Below are 24,622 nucleotides of genomic sequence, written 5' to 3' on the forward strand. Positions count from 1 at the left end.
ACAGATTATCTTATCAGATACATGGAAGGTCTCGGTCTCCTTCTGAGGCACGCGCACACACACGCACGCGCACACACACGCACGCACGCACAGTTCAAGACACAAAGAGAGACAGTAGACAAGGACACAAGCATATAACTCATACACACATAAAACACATGGGGAAACACGTTTCTATGTTCTTTCTCCTATACAGAGACACACCCACAACACAACCCAATTACACAACTCACAGCTTCTGTCTCTCTTGTGCACACACACACTAAGGCAAACACACATAAATATAACCAACGCAGGCCAAACAAAGACAGCAGGCAGGGAAAGTACACACACATACACAACTACTACACACACCCTTCACACAATTTACACATGAAGGCAGCAGGCAGGGGCATAAATGAAATAAAACACACACGCAACACACCCACACACGAAAAGGTTCGAGACGCACGGGGACAGCAGGCAGGGAAACTTCAAGACAAAACAAGTAAGAAAGTCTGTCTCCGTGTCACACACACACACACACACACACACACACACACACACACACACACACACACACACACACACACACACACACACAAAAACACACACACCTCGGACAGACTGCTCCAGGAACTCAGCGATGGTGTCGGTGTTGTCAGAGTCGATGGATCGGGCGAACACAAACTCTCCCTCCACCTCTGAGAAGCTTTCTTTCAGCAGAGCCCGACGCCGACACAACGGCTGTCGCACCAGGGACTACACACACACACACACACACACACAAACACACGTATACACAAACACACACAAAGACACAATCATTACAAATGGCAAAATTGTGTATCATTACAACCATTTCCTCTCCATAGCTTAGAGCCTTGCAATGACAAGGACGAAACGCCATCTCAACGAGCTACCCACACACACACAAACACACAGTCTCAGAGTATACTCACAGATACAGTCACAAAGGCTTTGGGCACACATGCAAACACCCACACACACACATACACACACACGCTGCACAGTCTCAAATCAGCAGAACACACACAGTATTGGTTGCACACAATTGCAATAAGCATGTTACATATTGTAGTTTCAGGGTATTTCAATTTATGCATGAAAAAAAAATAATGAAATGACTTCAAATTTCCTTAAATATCACTAAACGAGTCAAACACGTTGCAGAAATGGAAAAACACTGACGTATTAACACTAAAAGTTGACTGATACAGGTTTTTCCAATTACTGGTGATGTCTCCAGGGCCTGCTTCGCTTATTCTTTGTCTTTCTTAATTAATAACGACACAGATACGGTCTCATGTGTAATAGGTGCTTCACTGTAGAATGTTAACTCCGGCTCTGGTCTTTAAACCTGCCAGATTCCCAAAAATAGCACCAAGGACATGACCTTGGTGTCCTCAGGGGCAGCTATAGTCCTGCTAGCAGCCCCTAATGGTTGGCCGGGTGTTGGCACGGAGGGCTCTGTGTGAGGAAGCATGAACAGCCCGACCCAGGCTAACAATAGAGTTAGCCGTACTGCAGCGCACAAGCAACTGCACTGTCAAACTGTGTGCAACAGGGGAACAATCAAATGAAACTAAAGAAATGAATGAATTAAAAAAGGTAACACAGGAAGTTTGCGCATACAGAAACAAATTAATTCATCATATTTACATAAATGCCATATTAGGTAGGAAGCAGCAATGAAATGGCACAAGCTATGAGTCACTGGTGCTCTTTTAATTCTGAAATTTAGCTTCCATCCACTTGTGAAAACTCGTAGCATTGACTAATGGAAACATTCACTGATTTGCATTTTCTCTGGCTGACTTTCAGGAAATCAGCTTTAAAATTGTGTATTATTTAGATGGAATCACACAATCACCACCCACAGCAAACAGAGTTTGACAGTCTAAGAGAGGTACAGACTCGCTCTCTCACACACACAGACCCAGAGAAAGTCTCAGACAGACACACACACACTCAGACACACACACCGTTGGAATTACAATGAGAATTACAATCATTATCTAGTTACAGCGTCCAGTAGCATCATCATTGGCATTCAGGGACGCTGTAGGCATCTCAGCGGTGCGATGAGCGCAGAGGCGAACTCGCAAAAAAATTTAACACACACACGGCAGCAGTGAGAGAGATCTCTGGGGAAAATTGTCCTCATCAACATCAGGCCTTACCTCGCCGTTGAGATAGAGGAGGTCAAAGGCGTACACACACACTTGGACTTTGATCTCCGAGGCATCCACGTCCTGCATCACAGGGAAGCAACACATATACGCACACACGGACACTCACTTTAGCATTTCTCCCCTGATGAAAATATGCAAATACAAGCATCTTATTCACAAATCGCTACATCCAACCTTGGGACTTGTAACAAAGAGCTCTTTGATTTCTCTCCCATTCATCTTGAAAGTTAACCACTCCACCTTGCTGTCTCCCCTCCACCTTTTAACAGCATCACACCTCCTCATTGTCTTCCTCCTTCTCTTCCTGCTCCTCGACTCACTTCACTCACCTCTTCTGCTTCTCCAACTCCCACTCTCACCTCTCTTGCACCTCATCCTGTTTACTCCACTCTCGTTTAATCCTGTCAGTCTCTAGAGTCTCGACTCTGCCTTATTGCAGTGTCTCCACTGTGGCTCTGATGTAAAATTTCAGGACTTTGCCAAAGTAATATTGAATCTCAAGCCTGGGCTGCACCAGCTGCTCGTTAATCCATTACTACATCCCTCCTTTCTGGCTACTAGATAGTTTCAAACTAGCGAATTACTTAATCAGGTTGTACTGTTAAAACTTAAAGATACTGGGTCCAGTTTTTGGCCCCCAGAAGCTGAAAATAAATCCACTTATTGAACCCTTTTCAAACCTTTTTTAATCACTTCACATCAAATATTAGGTTTACCTTTCGAAGTTTGAAAGCAACTAAAGGCTAAAATAATTACAACTCAAAGGTGTCCAGTTACCTGTTGTTAGTGGAGAAGGTGGAAAAACTACATTTTTCAGTGACAGCTTAATTAATGTTCACAAGCTGTACTACAACCTGAAAACAAGCAGCACTGTACATCAAATATATTGGACAAATGTGTTTCAGAGTAAGACATATAAGGTTATTTTAAACTAATGCTAGCTGACATTATGTCATAATTAAGCAAAACATGGCATAATGCTTTGTAATCTGAGGTAAAGCTGTAGTTATTTTTTATATTATTATTATTATATTTTTTAATATGATGTCAAATATTTCATTAAGCATCAGTAAACGGATGTTGACCATATTTCATAATATCTCTTGCTCTTCTGAATGGGTCATGTAGCAGCAAGCCGATGTTAGCTTTGTCAGTTGGTTACTTTAGCCTGGTAACAGTCACACGCAGCAGTTATTGGGTGCAAATGTTTCACAACTAGAAATTGTTTTTGAGGAGCAATTAGAAATGCATGAATCGCTGAATAAACGTGATGATTAGGTCGAGTTTGAATGTGTGAACAGCTGGTGCAGCAGAATCTTAAAAAAACATTATAAAACTCTTACTTTAAAACTGCTTGAATATCAGTCTGATTGTCCACTGGCTTGGAACAGGGAGTTGTGCTATGTAACTTGGGGGCTCTGGGTACGGCCTACTGCAAGACGTGCAGCCCTACATCACACACCACCAACTGGGTCACTGATTTTGGTGAAACTGGATCATGTCCTACAGAGAAAATGATTTCTGGGTTTCCTCCTGATGTCCTCCGGCTGCTCTTCTTCACCTCTCTGTGATTTACAGCGTTTCCTGATGTACATGTAGCTTTTCTTGATGCTAAAGTAACGGCTAACTGCTGCCAAGGCTAGCTGCTGTTAGCCAGTTAGCTCAGCTAGCTGACTCTGCCCAGACTGGACTAGGAGCTCGGAACAACGCCGTCACAGGAGCTTTGGACTGCTGGGAGGAGGTGGTTTTTGGATGGTGGGGATCCAGCTGGGACCAGTGGTGGACTGGGCACCGGAGCTGCACGAGCAGGCAACGGAAATGGGCTCAGCAGCCTCTGTGGACATCAGGGAAGCGGCGGCGCTGACAAGGTACGAGAGCTTAATGAGAGCTCTGCAAAATAACATGCTGCACGACAGACACCAAGCTGGAGATATTAAGTAATATTAGCTGGCTAGCTGAGATAAGTCTTGTGTTGTTGCACTTGCTTGATGTTTGGCTGTGTTAGCAAGTCGCTAGTTTTTGAGCCTAAGTACTGTAATCATAACAAATGCATGTGTTGAGCTGTCCACATTTCTCACAGCGCAAGTGAATTGAACTGTAGAGGCCAAAATTACAAAAAGGACTCTTATATAATGTTGCTTTAACATTCTTTTAGAAAACACTTTACCAAAATATAACACAGGAATAGAACAGGAAATGCCTCGGCAGCCTTCACACCTACAAGATTTAGCCCTCGTCTCCTTCATTCTCCTTTTCAATCCCCTGTTACTTTCCCCTCCACCAGTTAATGATGTTTAATTAGTCCACATCGGGTTTCATCTCCTCATCTGAAATATTTCATTTCAGCAACAACGCTCATGGTAGTTCAACAGTGGAGATGCTGTTACAAAATGCCAGAAGCGCAGTACAATCAGTTTGTGCATCAAACCATCATTGCAAATAATCATGAAATAGTGGCAGTAACAGTATCTGGCAAAAAATCATCAAGACAATAGTTTTCAGCCATTTTCATCATCATGTTCTCCGTATTTACTCTCATTTCTCTTTTCCTAATTTACAAAGAGGTCACAGAAAAAGACAAGGTAAAGGGAGCTGTTTGACTCTGATGTGATTGGTGTCGTGGAAAGAGGCCATTATTCTGATCAAAACTGAAAAAACACCTCCCTGACATTTGCAATCTCACACCCCCCTTCGTCTCCTCGATCCATTTGACTCTTCTATCTCATACTTATCAATCTCCCCCTCTTTCTGTCCGCTCCTTCTCCGTCCATCTCCCTCCGTCTGCCGGATCATTTCACTCTATTATCTACCTCTCCTCTACCTCCTGGTCTTTATCTCTGTCTTGTTTTCTCTCTTCAACCTTTTCAATTCTTTTTTTTTCCCCTCTCATCATCGCCGACTTTCTTCCATTTTAACACCCCGAGCATTTCATCCATCCTTCTCCTCTTTTAATATAGTTCTCTCCATCCATACCTTTCTCTTGCGGGTGGTGAGGACCTGGAAGGGCTGGATCTGTTTCTTCTCACGGTCCCAGGCCACCGCCTCCGAGTCCAGAACGCAGGACACCACGGAGTCCTTCTTCACCTTTTGAAGAAAATAGCGAAGACACACCAAAAGGGAATTAGAAATGAATAAACAGGTAAGAGATTCAGTAGAGATGAGGAGGGCTTTTCGAGATTAAAAAAGAAAAAAGCTGGATGATGTTATTTGACAATCTGCATATATAAGCACCATCTGCTATAGCAATCAGAGGATTGTCTGGAAGTTTCATTGAAGTAAATCTAACAAACTTACTTCTAAACTCAGTGCAAGACTTAACTCTGAGCTTTTAAAAGGCATGGACAAGGCAATTAAATTGAAGACATATTCAGGTTGTTTCAGGACCTACAGCTGCCCTCAATTTGTTGCCAAATGCTTTGGAAGTCAACAAATTAAAAAAAATGTTCCCCCACACTACATTTACCGCGGCTCTTGAGCAGGCATGTCTGTTGCCACCGTCTCCTCTGCTCAACCAGTTACCAAAGTGTCAAACACGCCCCCTCTTTTGGTCACATTCCCACGTTGTGCCAAAAGCCAAATGTTTCACCAGAGACGCTCTGCAGTTTGCTTTTCGGTTTGTTGTGTCATTCCTGCATCAACCAACAGGCTTTGGCAGCTGATATCTCCCCATGCAGGAAGAACACTGACAGGGTTTAGGCAGGGGATAAACCGTCTATGGGCAGATTACACTGACGATCGCCGCTGATTTTCAACATCAGACAGAGTGGCTGCTAATTATCTGAGCCACCAAATCCTGCCGTGTGAAGCTTAAGGATGTTAATCTCCTGCGTCCTGGTTAATTTGGGGCCACAAGGATGCTTTAAATGTACCACTTGAACCAGATTGAGAGCAGATCAGTGAGTGAAAACTGAAAGGTGATCAGTGAGAGCCAATCAGAGTTAAGAGCAAGAGACACATTGGAGCTAACAGGTTGTTTGCAAACAGTCAAATATATCAAAAATAACAAGCTAAGCTCACGAGGTCATTAGGCTAAGTAACACATTCATTAGCAATTAATGTATTCCTATTAATATTAGTGTGTTAATGCATTAATATCAATTCATAATTAGAAGAATTAAGGCACTCTGGCAGGTTCGGGGGAATTAGTTTTCCCTCATTAATATGCAAAATAATGCAGCAAGGTGCTGTAAAATCTAATCAGACCATCTCCTCAGTGCATCGCTGGTGTGACGTTTCACTCTAACATTGTTCAGTTATTGTGTTTGTGAGAATGTGTCGGCACACGCGGCCATCACAGCCTAATGTCAGGAGACTAAGGATGGAAATTTTAATTTAAGCAATTTCCCTCATCAATTGTCTGCCACGTTAATGATCCGCAATCGATTTCCTCCATGAAAGCGCAGGGGCTATTTTTACAGCACAATCACGGTAAATTAAATGTCGCAAATCGAGAGTCATGTGTTAGATGAACACAAGAAAATTGTTTGAAGCTCAAATTAAATAAAATGAAATGATGCCATAGTTTAAGAGGGGTGTGTCTTTCTCGCGGCATGCAAATGAACCACATTAACACCAAAACTTTTCACTCTCAACAGTTTTTTTTTTTCCCACCTAAAACCTCACAGCTTTGGAAGAGGTAAGAGTGAGAGCAAGAGGGAAAAGAGTGAAAGGAGAGGTATTCGAAAAGGAGGGAGTAGTGTGAAAAATGAGTGTTAAAGACAAACGGTGAGAGGAGAGATGGATAGAAAGACGCAAGAACAGAGAATTGAAGCAGCAGTGAGGAGCATTGACAGGCAATGAAAACAAAAAGAGGGTGAATATGTAAGGAGTGTAGAGGGAGAGAGACGAGGGGTGAGAGGAGAGGCTGAGAAACGGGCCAAAAAAAAGGGGTATAACATCGCAGACAGGCTGTATCAAAGAAAAAAGATAAGAGGAAGAGAGACAAGAGTGAGAAGAGAGGAGAAAGAGAGGTGAAAGGAGAGCAGTGAGCAGTGATGGACCAAACAGGCATCATCAAGAAGTAATGAAGAAGAAAAGAGAGAGAAACGATTAGACAGAGAGCAACAAGGTCAGAGTGAGAGACAAAAAGACACGCGGCTTTAAAAAGTTCTGAAAAGAAAAAGGGAGCAAAAAAACTGAGAAAAGAAAATCAGTGTGAGAGAAACATGAGAGGGCAGATGTGAAATGATGAGATCCAAGAAGGTGTGAGAGAGAAAGAACGGTGAGCAAAGATGAAAGCAGGGGGCGGGTAGAGCTGAAAAGTAAACTTTTTTTGGATGCTGCCATTACCTAATGCTGTTCGTCAATAGCCGGGAAGGAGGCGGGGGGGGGGGCTGCACAGCTGTGAGCGACCATAACCGTTCAAGCCCTGCTGGCACAGAGCTGCTGGTTTACCACAGGACGGCCAGGCGAGATAAAAGAAGTGCTCACGCTTTACATTCACGTCCACATTCTTGTAATAAGGGTTAGTTAACAGGTAATAAGGCCTTCATCAGTCCTAACCTTTAGTGTTAAACTGTAAGACGTGTTATTTTATCATATATCATTCTTTATCATATATATATTGCAGATTTACTCGTCCACTGACCAAGTGGAGCCTAATAATTCCACATCTCATTGTGAAAGACAAAAGAAATATTTCCAAAAAACTAGATCATAATGAAAGTCTCCTGCAGGTTTGGTTTCTTTTTAGCATCTGTAGGATATTTCATGCCGTTATTAGACAGATGACAGCAGAGAGATGACAGGAAATGAGAACAGAGGGAGATGGGAAACAACACATAATAAAGCTGAGCAGCCTCTAGACCGGAACGTTGTGGTTCATGGTCAGTGCCTGAAACCCATTGTCCAGTGGAAAACTTTTCGCGTGAAAGAGGAAATGTTGGGTTTGCAGTCTCAGTCTGTTCGTGCTTTAGAAGTGACCAGAAAGCAAAAAAAAAAAAAAAAAAAAGATGGTTTCTGTGAAAGGTGAAGTATGAAAAGGGATGTGGAAATGAAACTTAACTCCAAACTGCAGTGATTCAATTGGATGCTACAAAAGAAATGAGAGATGAACACACTTCTACCTAAAAACAGCCCTTTGGCTCCCACACAGATGTTGAGCCAATCAGTTTTAGGCGAGACAGTGTTTGGCTTGAGGGAGGAGAAGGTCTCAGGGTGGCCCCCTTTCAGCCACAACAGCATGGGTCGGTGCCAGTACCTCCTGCTGTGAGGCTACAGCTGCAAGACGAACACATGCTATACCGAGCCCATGAAAGAACAGCCTGCGTGGACCCCTGTGCCAACTAGTTAGTCGCTTTGCTTCAAACTCCAGTTGCAGCCTCCCATACAGCCCCCTTTTTTTTCCCTCCGTCTCATCTTTACCCAAGTTTGAAAATGAGGGAGCGGAGTCACCAGGTGCCTCATTCCCAAACTCTTTCAAAGTCTCATCTGCATTAATTAATGAAGACCTCCGCACAGACGATGCAGGCTGATGGAAATCAGCTAATGTTTACATGCAAGACAGAGAGGCATGGTTTCTGTTTGTATGGCGGATAAAAACGCAGCATAGTTTCCCTAAAACAGTAATCTCCTTTGGTTTGTGTTTCAGTGCAGGAGAGTTCTTGGAGTAAGCAGGAATAAGTGTGAATTGTCTACTAAGGAAGGGTTTGACCTGAGAAACAACAATGCAGAGTAGATAAACAAAAAAAAATGCCTTGGAATGATTGTGAAACAGGTGGCTGAATTTATTTAGCTTTTTTTGTTTTGTTTTGTTTTGTTTTTTAAGCAGAATACTGTGAGAAATTCAGTAAGGATAAGCACGCCTATGTCCTCTTATTAAGTCACGTTACAAAGCACGTCTTAATACATTCTGGCAAAGGGAACCATTAGTAGAAGGCTCTGACTATTCTGAGAAATTATCAGATTCATTAGGTAGCCCTGATGGGAATTTCCTTTATTATTGACTTTCAACAGCGGTGCGTCATCGACAGAGTCTTGAAAACAACAACAGTGAACGAGACAGGAGAGAGTGGAGGCTTGATTGCGGTTCCGTACTAAAACAGAAAAATACACTCAGCAGGTGCCGAGGCAGTGAGCGCGCTCAGATAACCCCAGGCCAACTGCCAAAGCTTCAGGTAGAGGAGATCTCCTTCTCTCTCCCCACGCAAGCACAAGCTCGCTAATTAGATACGCCTGCTTACAGCTGCAACTCGTGTTTTTAGCATCCATTCAAGAGATGAAGTTTCATGACGGGATGGTTTAACATTTCTATCCTCTTTAAATAAAAAAAAAAAAAAAAAAAAAAAAAAGTAATGGGCAGTTGTAACCATTGGTGACTGAAGGGGAACAAGAGGACGAGGAAGGGTAAGGAAGAGCAAAGCAACAAATAAACCTTGAAGAGGGGGTTTCAAACTGAGACAGACAGAGGCAGGGAGGAGGAGTGGGCACATGGAAACCAGACAGATGAGTGACAGGATGAGAAAAAGAGGCAAAATGAAAGACAGAGTGAGAGATAAATGTGTGTAGTTGTTATCCGCGCCGCTATAAAAGCCCTCATTTGACAATCACAGCTCCGACCGGCTCTGCTGTCTCCCAGGGGCTGAGCTGCAGCGCTCTGCGGGTTCAAGTGTTTTACCTTGGGAATGCGAGAGATGATATCGGGGTATTTGCTGGTGTTGTCTTCCTGGTTGCGGCTGAATATTCGAACCTCACCGCTCTCCAGAATGTGAATCTGCGGGTAGAAATACAAAATGACACAGTATTATATAAAATAGAAACAAACGGATGCGTGACTAAAAAATGTAGTAAAGGAAGGAGGAGCGTCTGACTAAAGATCAGACGACAGAACGGTTTCGTCTTTTGAGATGGTCACTGTGTCATCATAAGGTCATACATGTTTGCTGCTACTCAGCCCGAGGGACATGGCGGGCTACCAGTTGGACCCCAGCCAATCAAAGCTTGCCTTCACTCACAGCTTGCACGAGGTACATACATAATCAGTAAGGATTTCACTGTTCCACCCGACAGCAACAATGATCCTTTGTGTATCCATGTACGGTTGTTCGAAGAGTTCACACAAGATATCCAATTCACTTTCACATAATACTAAGAAAAGCAGGAAATGCTCCCGCTCAAGAGGCTGACATTTGGTACATCTGCTTGAAAAATGTGACAATCAACTAATTGGCGGTGACGTCGCACCCAGAAGTGTTGATAATTTGGGATAATTCTCATGACAGAAGGATGAGTCAAACGGTTACATGTGTGCCATGTTTACAGTTGTGCACTGCTGTGCTCCTATTGGTCAGTTGTCAAAACAGATGAAAGAAGTCAAGCCACGAGCCAAGTCGAGCTCCACCCCGGCTGACAGCTCAATCTGCCTCTACCCTCTGGATGAATGCTATCCTCTCGTGTGTGGTCTGTCTTTTCTTTAGCTAAAAGTAAGCAGAGATGCACTGATACCGATATCAGATCGGTCCAATATGATTTGGTATTAGATACCATAAACAATAATAAAAAACAATTCAGCACATCTAAATCTATGTACTTATTAAATACATTTTGCTTTACGTATTTGGCAAAGCAATGTTTAAGTCAAGCCTAATGTTACTTTACACATACAAGGACAATTCCAGTCTCCTCCACACAGTGAGCCATGCTGCTTATCAATTAAATACTGGTTTTGGATCGGTACTCTGTAGGGGCTACTTAGAGCCAGAGGCCTGAAAATGTCACAAATCCATATTCCTCATATACTCCATGTTCTAACTGTTCCTCCATAGTCTGATTTTACCAGTTATTTCTGTATTCTCTGTATATATACACACAACTTCCACTTCACATCTGTCTATCCTGGATGAGGCCTCCCTCCGCTGTTGCTCTTCCTGAGGTTTGCAACTTCTGTTTTTTTTTGGGAATTGTTCTGTTTCCCAACTGAGGGTCCATGATTAGAGGGTGTCGACTTGAAAAGTATAAATTAGAACTTTAAAAACTCAATTATCACTCTCTCACTGGTCAGTTGAGGCTCTCTAATAAAGTGAGCTATAGGACACTTGATGCCATTTTCTAGTCAGTCTTAATTTGTTGTCCTGTGCTCTTCATTTCCCTTTACTTGCTTTCTTTAACCATTTGTCTGTTTTTAACAAGGACTGCAGCCAACAGCCATGTGATTTGTAGTCGTCTTATTTCTGAATGAGTAGTATGTTGTACCATCTTGTGCACAACATTTGTCATCATGTTCCTACTTTGTGATGGACTTTACAAAATATGTCGTTTTATTGCATTTTTAGGGTTCATCTTTTACACTGGGCCATGGACAACAAATAACTTTTGATCAATTAAGTTTTTTCCATTGATTAATGAGCATCGTCTCTGATAAATAAACTCAGAAAATGGGAAGAAACACACACACACGATCACTTACTTGACTGATTCGATGGGACACACATTTCCATGAATACATAGTTATTTTGATTCATCAAATGCCACACACGCAGAAACGCTCGTTTTTCATGGCTTTCCAAAACACACACACACACACACACACACACACACACACACACACACACACACACACACACACACACACACACACACACACACACTTTAGCTGGTGTATCACGAGTCCCTCTGCTGGCTGACTGAGGTAAAGTCCACTGCAGTGAGACCAGAGAGAGAGAGAGAGAAAGAGAGAGAGGGAGGGAGGGAGGGAGAGGGGAAGAGACTGAGAGACAGAGAGAGACAGGAGGAGAGACAAAGGACAGAGCTAGAAATGGAGGGAGGGAGAGAGAGGGCAAGAGAGAGACAGAAAGACAGAGAGAGGGAAAGAAAGAGAGAGATAGGAGAAGAGAGACAGACAGAGCTAGAGAGAGAGAGAGAGAGAGCAAGGAGGAGGACGTCATGTGGCTTGCCTGCTCTGTCTGCATCCTCTGTTTCTGTTTCTCTCTCTTTGCTCATCTCTCTTCTTCTCAATTCAGCTCAGTTCAAAGGCACTTTATTGGCATGACTGTCCAAAATTAACAATACAGCTGGAGGGGTATACATTACAATCTCTCTCTCGCCCTGTCTCTTTATGTCTCTCTCAAAATTTCCTCAGCCCCACTGCCGTCTCCCCCAGCGTCTTCGTCTCCCCCTGCCTTTCATGTGTCTTGCCTTCGCAGTCTCCAGCCTCTTTCCTCACCTCTCTCCATCTCCCGCCATCCCTCCCCCTTCCCTCTGGTCCACAATGGCAGAAGTAGCTTGCTCTGCCTCCAGGACCAGCGCAAAAGCAGCACTGCTGCACATCTTAAAAGAGTAGGCACCAAAACACCATGTGTGTGAACACAGTTAGTCACAGAGCAGCAATACCTCACTCTCAAAACACACGGGAGGTACACAAAGGTACCATGTATGCATATTAATTTCAGCAGGCATATGGTGCCAAACGCAAGACAAACAGTTGCACTTTGTCACTTAGACACCTACATGCAGACAAACATACCTGTGCACGCTCTCCATCATATTTGTACTCGCAGGTGAACGCCGCCTCGTCAAACTTCTTCATCACCTCGCCGACACCCTTGGTGGGGTGAGCCAGCATGGGCCTCAGCGGTATGCCTGACAGAAGAAAGGTGGCAAAACAATTGGAGAAAGTAAGCAGCTGAAAATAGCAGGATGCCAAAGCAACCAAAACAAAAAAATATACATACAGTGATGCTTTTTTCAAGAATCACGCAGAGAAACTAATTGTGAGTTAGCGCAGGAGAAGTTTGCCTGCTTTTGGCGCGTGTGGAGGAGGGGAGGGGCTGTCGCGAACATGCCTCCAGGTTATGAAAGCGAGTCAGATCTCAGATCAGTTCGCAAGAAAAAATAAATAAAAACACCAGAAGCTGTGAAATTAGCTTCAATGACACATTCCCACATGAGACATCAACATCACACCCACAACTGTTTCTGTGACAAAACCACGGTTGAAATTAGTTTGTTTGTACTCTCATTTGGCCGTAATATGAAAGTTCTCTGACTCACGTCCCCCTGGGCTGCGCTGCTAAGTTAATCTTGAAAAGAAGCAGAAGAGTGATATAATGAAATAGACCAGACAAATTCCTTTAATTGCAGCTTAGAGAGCAGAGCCAGATATGACAGGACAGTTACATTTTGTCCAAACTGGCTGGTCTGATCCAAAAATTCAGCAGCTCCTTTAACTGTCTCGCATTTTAGGACAGAACAACCCTCTGAATAACGATTGTTTACCTGCCAAAATAGCTGCTAGATTTGTCTAACTGACCAACAAGGGCCAATTTAGATTCCCAATTTAGTAGCACTCAGATGGTGGCTGGTATTAATTTCCTACATTGGTGCCAAAGCTCTTTGTCACAAATAGCTTGACAAACAAACAGCAGTGTAATTGGGAGCTAATCCTTAGTTTAGCGGTATCTTTTATCTTTCTGTGATAAACGACTCAACTAAAATAACTGACTCACCTCCACTGAATGGATCGATAAACACACACACACACACACACACACACACACACACACACACACACACACACACACACACACACACACACACACACACACACACACACACACACACACACACACACACACACACACACACACACACACACACACACACACACACACACACACACACACGTCACCGTTTCGGATCCTATAACCTTTCTGCATCCTGATTGGCTGCTTACCTGGAGTGAGCTTGCAGTGATTGGGTAGCTCGTCTATGCCCTCTTTTAGCAGGACCGGGATAAGGACGTCGTAATTGGGCATCTCGCTGGACGGCAGAGCGTGGGGAGTGAGTGGAAGATGAGGCGGCGTGTTTGGGAAGAAAACAAAAAAGAAAAGAAAAAAAATCAATATGATCCAAAATGAAAGTGAGCAGAATCAGTGAGGCAGGATGAGGGACAGGGCTTAGGGGGGATGAGGCATTGTAGTGGTGTCGAGGAGAGACTGCAAAGTGAAACGAGGGGGTTTGTTTAGGCTTCAGTTACCAGTAAGTCTGTTTGAGAATGAGACTCTTCTCTTCGATCCAGGCCCGCCTGCTCTCAGCGCTCATCCCCTTCCCTGCGTCGATCACAGCGGGAGGGAAACCTATAAGGAAGGTAGGAAAAACGCATTTCAAACAGATCGGTGCAAGTGTTTGAACATTTGTATGACCGAACATTTGTTGGATGAAAGTTCAGAGGCACTTCAAAGGCCAGGAAATGTACGAGACTTGCAGCAGTGCAATGACTTGTGTACACCTGCGCAAGCGTTTTCTACATGAACTGAGCCGAAAGATGTCGTTTCAGTCCCACTGCTGTTAAATCGCTTTAGATCATATCAGCATGAAGGCCAAATGAATTATTTTGTTTCACAGCTCAATATTAATTAGAATACATTTCAAATATGACCAAATACTAATTAATCAAAATAAATTATTCATTGTAACGATCCACTTCAGGCCCACAAAGAATTTGCTCTTAGTTGACCTGCCTGATTAAATAAATAAATAAAAATGTTGAGAAAAACATTTCCAGACCAGACCACAGATCAATGCAAATTTCCCCACCGAGCCTCTGGTCTAATTGACTCTTATTAAAGCATACCTCCTGTCGTGAGTAAGGCACGAATACTAATAAGTCAGGAGTGAATTTATTTAATTTGGTGTAGGTGGCGTTGGTGAGAGCAGGTTAGATCTGCGCTGGGAGCAGGTGGTGAGAGATCGGCTGTCAAAACCCCCTCCAGAAAATCATGAATTCAGCGACATGTTGGTGAGAAGATACGTCGACTTCATGCGTCCAGTTAGATACCTCAGGATTGCTCTTTTTGTTTTCGCTTTTCTTTAATTCATGCTTTGGAGGGGCATGTTCAGTAATGTATGACCAAATCTGATTAGCTGACACATTAACCGTTTCAAATGTCATTTTTACCTGTTTTAATGAATTCAGAGAACGATTTAACACTGTTTTAATGGGTCTTCTAAAAATAAAAGCTATTATTACTTCCTCTAACACCCCACCTTCCTCTACTTTAGTGTGACCTATCAGCTGCGTTTGTATTTGCATTTGATAAGGGATAATTCCAATTACAAAAAAAAACTCACCCTAAAATGGAAACAGAGATGGAGGACAAAATCAACAGTCCTTAATCCGTGCAAAAATACATTCTCAAAGTTTTATCTGAAATTAATGAGGCTTCAGCAGTCAGAGTTAGACAAATCAAGTGGAGATCTTCCAGACTCACAGTCATTTTAGCATGAAATTCCCTCATTGTGTTTTTCTGGACAGCGTTTCCTGGCTGAGCTGTGGCGCAGAGACTGTAACGCCAAGAGGGACTTAAAAAAGCCTTCACTTTGGAAGGTTCCGGTTTGTCCAACTCAGGCTGCTGAAGCCTCATGGTAACTTCAGATAAACTTTGGAATACATTTTTGCACAGAATGAGGACGGTGGATTTTGTCGCCCATCACTTACATTGGAATTGCTTTAGGAAGTGTCTCAATATATGTGAACAGAAGGAATGATTACAGCGAGCAATAACTGGTTCAGCGTACATATGGGTACCTGAAGATTGTTTTAAAATAGATTTTGTGCAGAAATTGTGAACCTATCGTTTAAAATCCAAGATTACCTTGTCCGGGGGGCGTCAGGCACACAGCCTGGCTTAGTGCTGATAGGACACTCTGCTCAGCCAGGCCTATCCTCAGCTTCCCAGCCAGGGACCTGCCCGTCAAAACCACAAGACCAGCAGCTGTCAGTTCCCATTTGCACCCACTGCCCATGACAACAGCTACACACAAGGAGTTAAGAAGGCACTGCGATATCTTTGTGCCTATACATGCAGGCGTGTGCTTGCACCTGTGGTCACACACGCAGCCGAGCCTGTCTGTGTGAGTGTGTGAGACAGTGTTATTTTACCTGACTATGTAGCGGGCCTCGGAAAAGCGGCATGCCACAAAGAGGCCTTTGATGATGTCGATTTTCTTATTCATGGCCTGAGGCAGGCAGGAGGAAATTGAGATTCACAGAAGACGAGCGAGGAGAGACAGAATGCAAAAAGACTGAGGTCACCAGCGAATACAAACTCCATGTTCAATCCAAAGTGTATAAAGAAAAAAGAGACCCAGCAGCAACGGGACTGAAAAAGGAACTAATTGCTTGAGAGATTCCAGCCAGGTGACGACTTATTCAAAGGCAGAGAAATTACCCTCTTCCCTCTGAAGTGGACTAATAAACAAATAATTCCTTGTTCGATACACAATCACGTAAACGCTTCCTTTCTTTGCCCTCCCTGACCCCAATACTGAGAGGTAAACAGAGTGAAAACAATATTTGCCCAAGACTGCTTTCCCATAATGAAAATGTTATTCTGTGGCTCACCGAGTTCCCACTCATGCTGGCAATTTCCTTCAATTTCCTGAACACGCCCCCTGCTGTCAGACTGGCCGGTTGGAACATCATGCGCTGGTTGCTACGGGAACTCTCGGCCACGAGGCCCAAATCGCCTTTCTCCTGCGCCTCTGCCTTGATTTTGTCCAATTGTCGCCCTGGAAACAAGAGCGAGATGGTAAATAGCAGCCGTCTCGCCGGCTGATGAGTGGAGAAGGGCGGCATTAGCAGTTAGGCTGGGAATGCACAAGCAAATGTTTGGGTGCAACAAAATGAGTGTGTGTGTGTGTGTGTGTGTGTGTGTGTGTGTGTGTGTGTGTGTGTGTGTGTGTGTGTGTGTGTGTGTGTGAGCATTACCAGTTGCTTGAGCAACAGCTCTCATCAGCACCGTCTCTCCAACGCCAAGTTCCATCCCCAGGTGAGCAGGACCCAGCTGGTTCAAACACAGGTACACACAGCACAGCAGGTCATCTGGAAAAAGAAAACACACACACGCGCACACACACACAATCAGGAAACCGCAGACACAAAAGTACATTCCGACAAAAAGCACACACACACACAAATAAAAACACACCAACACAAGGTATGTGTACACACACAACAATCGCTGAGATTGCACTAATCACTCACAAACTCACAACCAAGGACAAGTGGACACACACAACCAAACTCGCACACACACACACACACACACACACACACACACATACCCACCCACACCCACACCCTAAAGATACCACCAAACACACAGGGACACACTCAGACAAAAACATCATGACAGACACTCACAGACAAACCAAAAAAAAAAAAAACTGGTTCAGACAGACAGACACACACAAAGAAACACACACACAGAGCAACACTTCCACACACATCATGGGAATCCCACAGGTATATGCTCTCACACACAAACACACACCATTGAACTGACTCATCCTCCCACTTTTATGTGCAACCTGGCTTCATCATCATCTCCTTGATAGAGTGGCTGGCAGCCAGCTGCCTGTGTAGCTACATCAGCATGCATTATGGGAGAGATAAAATACCATTTACCTGGAGAGAGCAGCAGCACGGAGCGAAACAAGTTCGACAGCGTCTCGATGTTTCTCAGCCTGGAAAATGACAACGGGATTGCTTTGAGACAAGGAAGACGAGTTAAACGAATTTTAAAGCCATCCTGTAAATACTGGGAGGCGGGAAATGAGATTTGTCTGGGGGTTTTAATCGCAAATGGAAGCTGGGGAAGCAGATGAACAGTTCATTTATGAAACACTATCCATCAATAGCAGAGGCTGGGAAAAATATTAGTCATCACCGGGAAGCTTGTCATTCAATAGCCTCAAAATCTAAAAAGCACGTCTGTGAAGGTGTCGATTTGTTGGGAAGAGACTTAAGTTACGAATCAACCTTTAAAATGTATGATCTGGATGGTATTTCCTTTTCATAACCAAAAACTGTATTTCTTTTTGGCTTCTGGGCATTTTAACTTAAGAGTCGTAAAATAAAGTTTCTAAGAAAGTTGCGGAGAACAAAAGCATTAAGTGTGAAAAAAGCTGTTAAAATAGATTCTTGAGCATTCCTAGAAAATGACCTAATTGTTGAATTCCTTCATGTTTCCTGCCCTCCCCAGGAAATTAATCCAATGTCCTCACTTTCCCTGGCTGGGACACACTTCTCTAATTATACTCCAGGAATTCCCAGCAGGAGACGGAGTTGGAGCCGAGTGGTAATTTTGTAAAAATGCTTTGATATATATTATATCCTTTGAACAGGGAGGCGATTACTTTCTCTTAAATGTTGGTTTCATCATTCTGGGATTTAAATAAAAACACGTTTTCCTCCATATGGAGCTCTTACCTGCCAGAGTCCTCTTCAATTTTCTCAAACGTGCGAGCCACCGCCAAGTACGGCACTCTGGAGAGTGATGAGCATGTAGTTAGCAGGCGAAGCATCTACGCTGACAGATTTTTACATTCAGTGTTCAGCTGACTCAGCTGTTCACAGCAACTAGCAATTAGTGCAACAGTGGAACGAGCTTTGATTCTGCGTTATCAAAACTTCATGAAAGCAACAGCAGGGAGGACAAAGGTCAGAGATGCCACGGAGGGATAATTGTGTCCTTACAATGATGTTTGATACGCAAAAAAAAAACGAATTATCCCTCAAAAAGGGGGGTGGGGGCAAACACAACAAAAAAGGTGGTAAAAGCTTTGCTCAGGTGAACCGTGGAAGTGTTAAATATTCTTAACGCTCACTCCTAGAAATAAATAACTATCAACACTATTTTTTTTCCATGTCTCTTTGGAGTAGCAGATGGGTTTTGTTTACAAAATGAGAATCTGCCAAAGTGTTGTTATTCAATTACAGAGAAGCATTTACAAATCAATTCACCGACTCTTCTGCAACAAACTTGAAGCTTCAAATGTCCAGAAGCAGGTTAAAACACACACAAAACATGACTGTGCGCAGCAGTTGTGCCCAGTCCAAGCCCAATCTAAGCAGCACCGAGGCCTTGATGTAAAATTCAATGATTTTTCCATGACTTTCCATTACTAAGTCTGAGCACTTCCCTGGTCTGAAAAATTGATTTCCTCTGAGTTTCTTAATGTTTGACTCTGGAAGGTTGCACAGAGAAAAACCAGGCTGGTTTCCACTACAGTTTGGCTGAGAGGTGAGAATAAAATCACTGCACAAATACGACTGTCACCGCTGTCTGGGGAAAACCGTTTTATCTCAAGACTTGGTGACAGTTTCAGAACATTAGCATTTAGCATTTTTGCTTTTATTTGACTCTCAAAAGTTCACAGCAAAAATAAACACTGGCAGAGAATTCTATGTGCCGGTAAAACGACGGTCAGACAAAACAAGCAATCTGAGGATGTGACAATTGGGCCTTTTTTAAAAAAATTTTTTTTTTTACTGACATCATACGGTTTCAACAATTCATCAAAGTTAATAGTTATCTGCAGCCCTAGAAATAAGTGAGACTCTGGGTTCCCATTTCTGCATAAGGTCACTGAGATGAGAGATCAGTCGGCTAGACTTACTTCTGGCCCTGCTTCCAGCAGGCGTGGTCCACGGGATGGTAGTTGGCCCTGGATGGATTGTAGTCCGTTGGTCCCGAGGTTGACTCACTGAGGAAGAGCACAAGGAGAAAAAGAGCAAATTAAGAGTCTAATGAATGATGGTGACAGCTGTTACAGTCCCTGAAGCCACCTCAGATCTCTTTGTAGACAGAAAGGCATGCACACAATTATCATAACAATGAGATACTTTGAAATGTAAGGACTGTTTTTGAGGATATTTTGAAAGCTTCACTGGTTACTTCACACTGGAAGAAGTTGAACTGCAGCAAAGTTCATCTCATAAGAAAAAAATACCCGTACTTATGAATAAAAAGTTCAGCTTATTTAATAGAAGAGTGCTTCGCACTTCAGCCGCGTTATGAGATAATTTATTCTTACCAAGAAGAAAAAAACTGATTAGGATGGTTAAAAAGTTTGTTACTGCAGTAAGATGCAAGATATGTTAAGTTTTTCTTTTCCTCACACAAGATGCAAAAAAAGTCGTCAGCCAAACAAAATATCACTGCCTGAATTCATTACAAGGAGAGGCTCGATAGCCTAGAACCTTCTTTTGTATGCAATACCGATCACTCCTACACTCTCACACACAAGCCAGTGATAAAAAATAAATAGTTAGGGGGATGAAAAATGCATTTCCTCAATTCTAGGGCTAAAAATAGTTTGTGGCTGGAATAGTTAACATGACCTGAAAATGACAAGCAGTAATACACTGCTGCTGCTGCTGCAGCTGGTGCTACTGGTTTATTTACACGTTATAAAAGCACTGCTTTACATATGAGACTCAGATAACATAAAGTTCTCAGAAGAACAAGAACAAGAACGAGGAAACAGAAATTGATTGGCTTAAAGCACCAGAGGACACACACCTAAAGATTGTGCGTGTGGGTACATATCGAATCCAAATACACACCGTGACGGACAATCATTTGATATGGGACAATCTTTTTTCATTCAAGTGAGACCAGACGTTCTTCAGAAAATATGACAAATGGTCTAATATGACCCATCACACAGTTTTAGGAGAAGCTTCCTGAATTGAATTGACTGACTTGTTCTTTGGCCTGATGGTCAAACTTCGATTGATGCGTTCGTGACATATCCTGATAACTAATGGTTGACAAACTCTGTCCAGACTAAGACCATTTTTAGATCTGCATGGGTGCAGCAGTTTAACTGTTCTAGAATCAGGTCAAATGTCCACTAGATTGGCAGTTTGAGAGGGAGTCACAATGCCTAATGGGCTTTCTGACTGTTTTAATATTGAGAGTATAATTTCATAGGTTGTGACTAAAACTACAGTCGTGACGGAGACCGTGCTGTGGTATAAATATAACTGAACTGCAAAGCAGACGATACTGTTCACACCCACCTGTTGCTTCTTGCTTTCATAACATAATGCTGCTTTTCTCATTTTGTCAACATTTTTGCATACTTTCAGCCATCTTGCTTGAATTAAATTTTAACAGACTTGTCAATAGACACAAAGGAGTGTGACAGGTACAGTGCGCGCATAGAGGTTGTGCAGAAATCATAATGATTAATCTAAACTATCAAGTATTAATCAATAACAGAAGTAACTGTCAATGCCAGCCCTGCCTCACCCCCGCAGTGTCAAATTAGCTTCCCCCATCTCTCTCTGACAAACGAATGCAGTTGCCAAAGGGGTCAGAGGTCGAGGAGGGCGGAAGAGCTCAACATGAACACGAGTTCAGAGCTCAGCGGCCGACAGGTGACACAGGTGAGAACACAAAGAGGCAGGTGAGGCACCCGGCATATCGAGATGGAGCTGCTTGTAACTTCCTGTTGCACTTTGTCTTACCCTTTCGTGTCTTTGCTCTCCTCTGCTGAAGCCTTCCTCTCTGCACTCGCCGCTTTCGCTCCTTCATTCACGTCTGGTTTCTCCGTCTTCACTGCGGCTTTTCTGGGAGCTATTGGGGGGGGGGGGACAAATATAAGGTAAGGTGAGAGTGGGGCAGAGGTTGGGGCAGAACAATATTTTGCTGTCTCTCCTAACTGATAAAAGCAAAGCACATTTACGGACACTTCCTTTTGGTGCAAGCACAGAGCAAATGCAAATTCCTCCTCACCGAAGAAACTGCTGATGGGCGCTTTCTTCGGCGGCTCCTTATCTTTCTGCTCTTTTTCCTCTTTCTGCTCTTTTGCCATTTGACTTTTCGGACTCTCCTCTCCCTCCTGCACGTCCTTCTCAACCACCTCCTTCTTGGCAACGGAAGGCCCTTTCTCATCATCTGTCTTCTCGTTTGCTTCGTTTTCCTTTACCGCCTCCTCAGCTTTTTTTCCTTTCTCATCAGAGCTGCAGCTCTCCACCTGCTCCTCCTCCTCCTCCCCGACCTTCTCTCCTTCCTCTTTCTTCTTGTTCTCCACCTCCTCATCTGGGCCGTTATCTTCGGTCACCGGCTTTTCAACTCTTTCTTCCTTTGCTCCCTCCTCCATGGGTTCACCGGGGTTCCCTACACAGGGTGAGACAGAGAGGGAGTGGAGTCATTGAAGAGATAAATGCCAGCAGGTTGACTGAGGGCGACCCAGTTTATTCGTGAGCCCATGTTTGAAGATGGTTTTCAACATAACAGCCTTTTTCAATAAATGCCGCAGGTTATATTTTTGAGGTTTCCTTTTCACCCGAGAGAGTCAGGTAAGGGAGAAATTACTATTGACAAACTTGTAGCGCAGAGTGCCAGCAGACAGAGCTGGGGTCATGATACTGGCTCAGCGAGGAGCCAGGCATGAAACTTTAATTTTCTCATCCACAAGTTGAAATGACTTGCGAATCCAACAGTTACTTTTGGTACTCTATCAGCCAGTGTTAGAAAAGAGAGAGGCCGACTTCCTGTGTGGTGCTACTTTAGGTTCAAATGCTGCTCAAACAAAACCCACCAGGTTTAGAGGTGCTGACCTCCAGAAAACTGCTTCTGCACCCTTGCTGCTGTTGTTTTGCCTTGAATAAGGCATCATGTAAAAACAGGATTAAGCCAAGCCAAGGCCTTGGTGGACGGTGTAAATCTCCAAGATCACCTCTCAGTGATGGTGAAAATGAGTTGTTTTGGATAAAAATTACGAACAAATTGCAAAGGGAGCAGAAGCGAACCCTTGTCACAGAGCAGAGTTCCTGCATTTTGCTGCGGGCTTCGGCCCAAGCATCTTCACAGAAAGGTCAAACTGGGATCAAATGGCAGCAAGCGCTATGACTGCAGGCAATGACCGACGAGAGCGCACTTCCTGTCATTTCTGACCTCTCTGCTTCATCTGCAGGCTTGTGGCATCATCACTACACGTCTTTGCCTGACATACTGTTTTTGTCTGAATAACACAAATCAGTTACATCATGTGACATTAACACTGCAACTAGCCATTATTTTCATTATTATTTTCATCCATCCATTGTTTAATTTATAAAATGCTAGAAAATAAAGAAAAATACCTCTCAACATTTCCCAGAGCCCAAGATGTCTAAAAATTCACGATTCAACAAAAGGAATAACAACAAAACCTGACACTCGACAAAAGAATATTCTGCATTTTTTTTGCAGATAAATTTTCTGTTGATTGTCAGGTAGTCGTTTCAGCTCTATTTCAGCGTCTATTGATGCTCATAGCCGGCACAAAATGCGTCACACAGAGCGAAGAGTGAATGTGAGCGAACTTGAAGCCGATCTGAACGCCACCGGTTTGAGTGGGTTTTCATAACAAACCATGGGCACTGGTGCTTTTACAAGCATCAGACATCACCTGTGCGTGGTACCATTCACTCAGAAATACCATCACCTGGCATGCAAGTGGTACTTTACAAGTTCAAGGATACTTCTTTTCCAAAATTTGAATTGTTCAGGTTCTTTTGCCTGTATGCAGTTTGTAGTAGTGTGCATGTTGGTTGGTCAAATCTGCATATTTATGGTTTGAGGAGAGTGTCAGTGTTGCAATGATTGAGAAACTATGCTGATGGAACAATTCTTGCTTTACTTGGTGCAAGAAACACACTGATATTGTAAAAGATTATTTTCATGGATTTTGTAACTCCAACTGACTGTCAGAGCCTGGCAATCATTATTAATAATCTATCATTGGTTGTTAATGAAATACTTACGAAACGTGCACTTAATTTGTGCAACTTGCCAAATTTCCTAGAAAGTCTCCTGTTCATTTTTCATTCTCATCAAGACTTTGCAGCTCTGTGCAGGAGCTGTACTCACAGAGGTGAAGGCGTACCTGCGCTGCCAGCACTGCTCTCCACACGGGGTCGTTTGTTTCGCTGACCCTGCTCCTCCTTGGCCTCGGCCTCCTCTCTCGGACTCTCGCTGCCAGCCCTGCTCTCATCAAGCTTCCTCTTTGGGAACATCTTCCTCGCTGCACGCGTCAGGACGGGCATTAAATTAAAAACGAGGAGGAAAAAAAAAGAAGAAGTGAGAGGCATCCCAACTGAAATCAAGCCATGATCAAACAGAAAGAGAATGTGCAGATGAAAACAGGACGACTCTGCTCCCTTACTGCAGATGTAGGGCAACGAAAAAAAGAGAATCACAGATACGTACTTTGCTAATGAAAACACTAATTCCATCCTGAAAGATATTATGTGGCACAGCAGCTTAGGGTTCCAGTGTAATTTCCTCTGTAATTTTATGCAGCAGTGGTGCTCCAGGCTAATTTTACTTTGGTTCCACATTCGCTTCTGTTGTGGTCCTTGTTCGGGTTCTAGCACAGGTAGCACTGCTGAGGTTTTTCTTCTAGATATTATAATGAAAGCATTAGCCCAGCACATTAAGAACCCAATTTCTGGTCAAATTAGGGTGTTACTTTAATGCAATGTTTTCTCCAGTGGTGATGGTGGCAGGGCGCTTATTGTGGCAACGCACCACTGCTGAAAGCAAGCACTGCAGTCATCAAACGGAAAGAGAATGGGATGATGAAAAGAGAATGAGCCGCTTTCCCGCTGAAAAGTAGGATGAAGGAAACAGGCAGAAAGGAGGTGCTTCCCG

The 24,622-nt window shown here is 43.4% G+C and overlaps 1 protein-coding gene across 1 annotated transcript in view; it reads right to left on the reverse strand.

Annotated features, from left to right (window-relative positions):
• Positions 1-24,622, reverse strand: part of lig1 (ligase I, DNA, ATP-dependent) — a 44,159-nt gene that overhangs the window by 13,827 nt on the left and 5,710 nt on the right. The window contains exons 5-21 of the mRNA XM_041949017.1: positions 23,856-23,993; positions 21,719-22,102; positions 21,451-21,559; positions 19,593-19,679; positions 18,403-18,459; positions 17,599-17,657; positions 16,900-17,013; positions 16,534-16,700; positions 16,072-16,148; positions 15,785-15,876; positions 14,167-14,266; positions 13,864-13,949; positions 12,655-12,770; positions 9,811-9,906; positions 5,169-5,279; positions 2,184-2,255; positions 597-741 (exon numbers count right to left, since the gene is read on the reverse strand). Coding sequence (XP_041804951.1) covers positions 597-741; positions 2,184-2,255; positions 5,169-5,279; positions 9,811-9,906; positions 12,655-12,770; positions 13,864-13,949; positions 14,167-14,266; positions 15,785-15,876; positions 16,072-16,148; positions 16,534-16,700; positions 16,900-17,013; positions 17,599-17,657; positions 18,403-18,459; positions 19,593-19,679; positions 21,451-21,559; positions 21,719-22,102; positions 23,856-23,993 — 2,010 coding nt within the window. The remainder of the gene's footprint in view (positions 1-596; positions 742-2,183; positions 2,256-5,168; positions 5,280-9,810; positions 9,907-12,654; positions 12,771-13,863; positions 13,950-14,166; positions 14,267-15,784; positions 15,877-16,071; positions 16,149-16,533; positions 16,701-16,899; positions 17,014-17,598; positions 17,658-18,402; positions 18,460-19,592; positions 19,680-21,450; positions 21,560-21,718; positions 22,103-23,855; positions 23,994-24,622) is intronic.

This window comes from Chelmon rostratus, chromosome 12, assembly GCF_017976325.1.
Source record: "Chelmon rostratus isolate fCheRos1 chromosome 12, fCheRos1.pri, whole genome shotgun sequence".
Lineage (NCBI taxonomy): Eukaryota > Metazoa > Chordata > Actinopteri > Chaetodontiformes > Chaetodontidae > Chelmon > Chelmon rostratus.